General features: G+C 44.0%; 1 protein-coding gene across 1 annotated transcript; it reads right to left on the bottom strand.

Annotated features, from left to right (window-relative positions):
* Positions 1–1,888: 1,888 nt before the first annotated feature.
* On the bottom strand, positions 1,889–2,257 carry LOC124696403 (protein salt-induced and EIN3/EIL1-dependent 1-like). The gene has a single exon (XM_047229137.1). The coding sequence runs from the start codon at positions 2,255–2,257 to the stop codon at positions 1,889–1,891; it is 369 nt and encodes a 122-aa protein (XP_047085093.1).
* Between the last annotated feature and the right edge of the window lie 2,219 nt (positions 2,258–4,476).

The raw sequence follows: 4,476 nt of genomic DNA, 5'->3' as shown, positions 1-4,476 counted from the left end.
CATAGCCTTGTTTATTTATATTATCTAACAAAGTCATACAAAGAAATGCAATGATCAACCCGAAGCATTCTCACTAGCGGCAATTGTCGGAGGTTTGATGAAGGGTGTGGCCGTGAACGGGCAGTGTTTCCTGACCTCACACCTACGCACATCATATTAAAACTGAAGGCCTCACCAATCTGCCACAGCAACGACCGGGAGCACAAAACGGTTAAGCAGACCCTCAGCACGCACTGTTGCTCACCATCCATAAGTCACTGCATGTATCTTCCGTTGACCCATCTTTAGGACAATGATTAAGGCATTGACCGTCTGTGGCCTGCCATCGACACCACGCACAAGAATCGGTTGCGAAAAGAGGCCACTTCATGCACATGCCTTGCATCTACGCTATCGTGTGCTTTAGCGTATAGTATAGATGATTCAAAACGTTTGGTGATGTAAGTTTACCTATTTCGCACACAATTAGTCTTTTGCATGCCTAAATATTTTCACATTTATGATGGGTTTGTTTGTAGCAAGAATCTTCTTTTTTTGTCAGAAGAGTGGTTTTTTGAGCTTAAAGTTGACTCTCTTGGATATAAAAATATGTTTTGGTCTTATTCCACTTACTCAAAACTTATGGAGTTTCGAATAATAAATTAATAATTATTTTAAACCTATGAACAGTGGATTAGGATCATTATATATGGCATTAGTGTAACCCACAAAAATAAGATAGGGAGTGCTTTGTGATGAATGAACACCAAACACGAGAAAATATTCAATAAAGGTGAAAACCTTATACTTGGATGCCCCACATACCTCTCTATACATCAACAAACTCTTGATTTGCAAACATTTTTAACTTGTTTTTATGGCACCATAATTGCTTGCATAAACTTAGTGTATCATTTGCATACTTTACTTATTTGCTTTAAAGACCACCATGAATGAACGTCGCATAGCAATAAATTCCATAGCTTTAAAAATATGATCAAGGACCTATAGAATAATAACAATGCCAAAGATTGTATAAAAAGAAGAGAACGGATAAGTAGCTATCGGGTCGAAGTATGTTCTATGCATAACTGTTTTGTTGTAGACTATGTAGAATTGTGCAAGTGTCATATCTAGGGTTAGCTTCTATTGCTCCATCTTTTAAGAGTAATAATTGATCTTTTACTATATTAAATGTCATGTAATGTGCCATTGTTTGCAAACTTTAGTGGTCAACTTTCTCCCATTGTTAGCCGTTCACATACAAGCAGGAATTATGTGTTTGTGCATCCAACTCCCTTAAGCCAAGTTTTTCTATCTAGGTCCACCATGTCTATTTTTTATGTGGTATTTCACTGCCACTTAATTAAATATTCGTGTGCGAATAAAAACTTTCTGTAAAAATCATTTTGTGTACACTCAGCTCATGAAGAAATACATAGTGGGGCGAAACAAAAACTTGGAAGGCACAAATATCCTTCAGAATAGCAATAGAAGTTGAAAAAAAAGATGAGGACGTAAACCCTTATATGTATATGAAGGGTGGTAAAAAAGAAAATCAAGAAACATAATAACAAGAGCGAATGAAAAGAGGCAAAAATTGATGCAAGTCAAGAAAAAAAAAGCAAAATAGACATGAATAAATAAAGATGCTTAAAAACACTCTCACTATGATAAGAAATAACCACCCAAGACACTGTTAAGCACATACTAACCCATGAATTATAAAGGGATTGAACTAAGCTAGCTAGTACTGCTCAGTGGACGACCGAATGCCGGTCATTACCGGCCTGTGCAATGTGTTGCGCAGCAGCCCAACACTAAGCTAATTTTTGGCCAAGGCAAAGAACACTGGGCTAATAACTATATCCGTATGCGCATCCACTGAGCCCAGCGAGTTCACGTCTCCTTACTGGGCCGTGCTGCCCTTCTTGTCGTCGCCGGTGGCGGGGAGGAAGTCGACGAGGCACGGCTGCTTACAGTTGATGCAGGTGGGATATTCCTCTTTGGGCACCATGCAGTACATGAGGCACCGCTCGCACGCCCCTATCATCATCGGCGATGGCTTGATGCCGCCAGGGCTGTCATCCGAGTCCGACGACATGCACGACCTCGGCGACAGCGAGTAGTTACTGCTGTCTCCGTTGTATTCATCGTCATCACCACCGTCCACTTCCATCCTCTCGGCTGCGGCCACTGGCGGCGAAGGCGACAGGTTCAGGTTGAGCTCCAGCCTCCCGTTCCTGCCACCGTTGCAGTTGCCGTTGCTTCTGCTCATGGCTCACCACCTCGATCGCACTACCTACACGGCCATGCATGCAAGACCAATAGATAACAAGAGATCAAATAGTGTTATATGTGGAGATTCGAGACTATTTGCAACAGGAAGAACAGAAACAAGAAGCGGTGTTAATTGATTACCTGGATGCTTAGAAGATGAAAAGAGGCAGGGAGTGTGATTTGGTTGTGGGGGCTCCAATGGCCTTTATATAGAGAGGTGGAGGAAGGAGATGTCGATGTTTTTCGTCTGCTCCACAGCATTGGTGCAAAATCATACACAAGTTCAGAGTCTCTTAGCTTCTGAATGCTCTTTATCTCTCTCCACATGTCTCTCATAGTCAATACTCTCTCCGCTTCTCACTTGCTATGACATATCTTCATTTCTTCCTTCATTCCATTTATCTCTCACTCTCTGCGATCTTGCAGTGTACATATGGTTCTTGGCTGGAAGTTCATGAATTGATTAACAGAGCCTTAAAGAGCTTTAGATGTGCTCTAACATCATGGGCTAGTAGCTGGACCATGGAGGTTTCGGTCAAATAAAATTCACCTCGGATGGTACTCAATTTTAACGAAATTTATTCGAGTTTGAGAGATCTATGAAATTTTGGTATAAAGGTTTCAGACTTTTCGATACTCCTAGTACTACATTTTGGTATAAAGATTTAAGACTTTTTGGTCAAACGAATGTCACGTCGGAGTAGTACTGAATACATAATTAATACCCTAATTGTGCATCAACTGTTCACTTGGCCTCCTCTTCTGTATAATGTCATCTTTACGTATACCCGCAAAAAAATGTCATCTTTACGTAACTATGCTACTACTCCCTCCTTTTCTTATTTTTAAAGATAAAAGGTTTGAAGGCCCAACATTAAATTAATAGCGCCTTCAACAGGCGAAAAACGTACATGATGTTGAATTCAGCTTACAAGATCGATCCACACACCCACACAAACTAACAAAGAAGCTACACGAACAGCTGACTACACTGAATCGGAGCAGAGAAAGACAACAACAGTGTCGGGCCAGAGCTCACCCAAGAGCGAACCAACGAACATGCACGCCTTCAACCTCCCTCCACCAGCGTAGACGACGCCCCCCAGAGTCCGACCACCACTTGGAACTGGCCACCGCAGCCCACAACCAACGAGCAGCTCCAGGTAGCATAATGAGGGGCAGGACACGAAGCAAGCTTTGCCGGAGATCGCCAAACGAAGACCCACCATACGAAGATAACGCACCTCCGCCACCCGACCAACGGAGATCCACATGTTGCGAGCTCCAAGATGGTGTCTTCAAGAAGAGTACGACACAAGAGCGCGGCCACCGCCCGATCCAAGGATCGAGGGTTTTCATCCGGACAGGGGCGGTCCTACATTGTGCCGAGCGGGGGCCTAGGCCCCCACTCAATTTCTGATTTCATAGCTATAAAGTCTAGTATTTCACTAATTGGGCCCCCAGTCAGCCCAATAGTAGTGCCCTCACTCATTTTGGCCCCCACTTAAGTTTTAGGCTGGGTCCACCACTGCATCCGGAGCCCGTAGATGGACAGAGAGAAGACCCAACGACGCCTTCAAGAAGGCCACGACGTCCGCATACATCGCCGTCGTGGCCCAAGTGGGCAAGGATTCCCGTCGGCAGAATCTCTCCTCCATCTACAGATGGGACCAACCAAAGGGATGACCCACACTGCAGCAAGCTTCTCGCCGGCGCCACGCCGCCCTCACGACCGTGGACACTAGCCAGCACCTGAGGCTCTAGCACGCCCACCGACCAGGAAGCTCCCACCTTCCAGGGCAGCCGCCCCGGCGTCCAAAAGCACGCACCTCAGAACCGATGAAGGAGACATGGCTATGCTGAAACTTCACTCCCTCCTTTTCTGTATACAATGTCATCTCAAATTTGAGTCCTTTGACAATCTATTTGACCAATTAACTCAACAAGAAGTATATATTATGTGTAAGAGTTTCCAACAATATACATTTACTAAGTGCATATATGTCATATTTTGTTGAATAAATCGATGATTACAGTTGGAAGAAAAATACGAGGTGGCCTTGTGGCAGAAAATGAGGGAGTTGGGCATTGCTTCGGTTGACCGGCTTGGTCCTACACGACATGTCTTGGCAATATTCATTGCCCTGGCAGTCCATTAACTGGCTCGTTTGATTTCTCGCAAGTGCAACTTTTGTTCTACGATTCAGAACAATAAAG

Source organism: Lolium rigidum, chromosome 3, assembly GCF_022539505.1.
Source record: "Lolium rigidum isolate FL_2022 chromosome 3, APGP_CSIRO_Lrig_0.1, whole genome shotgun sequence".
In the NCBI taxonomy this organism is placed as follows: Eukaryota; Viridiplantae; Streptophyta; class Magnoliopsida; order Poales; family Poaceae; genus Lolium; species Lolium rigidum.
The sequence above is the reverse complement of the archived record's forward strand: the minus strand, read 5'-3'. Positions and strand labels throughout refer to the sequence as shown.

Bases quoted from the DNA above. Each gene is read 5' to 3' on its own strand.
- LOC124696403 (XM_047229137.1), bottom strand. From the start codon at position 2,257: ATGAGCAGAAGCAACGGCAACTGCAACGGTGGCAGGAACGGGAGGCTG.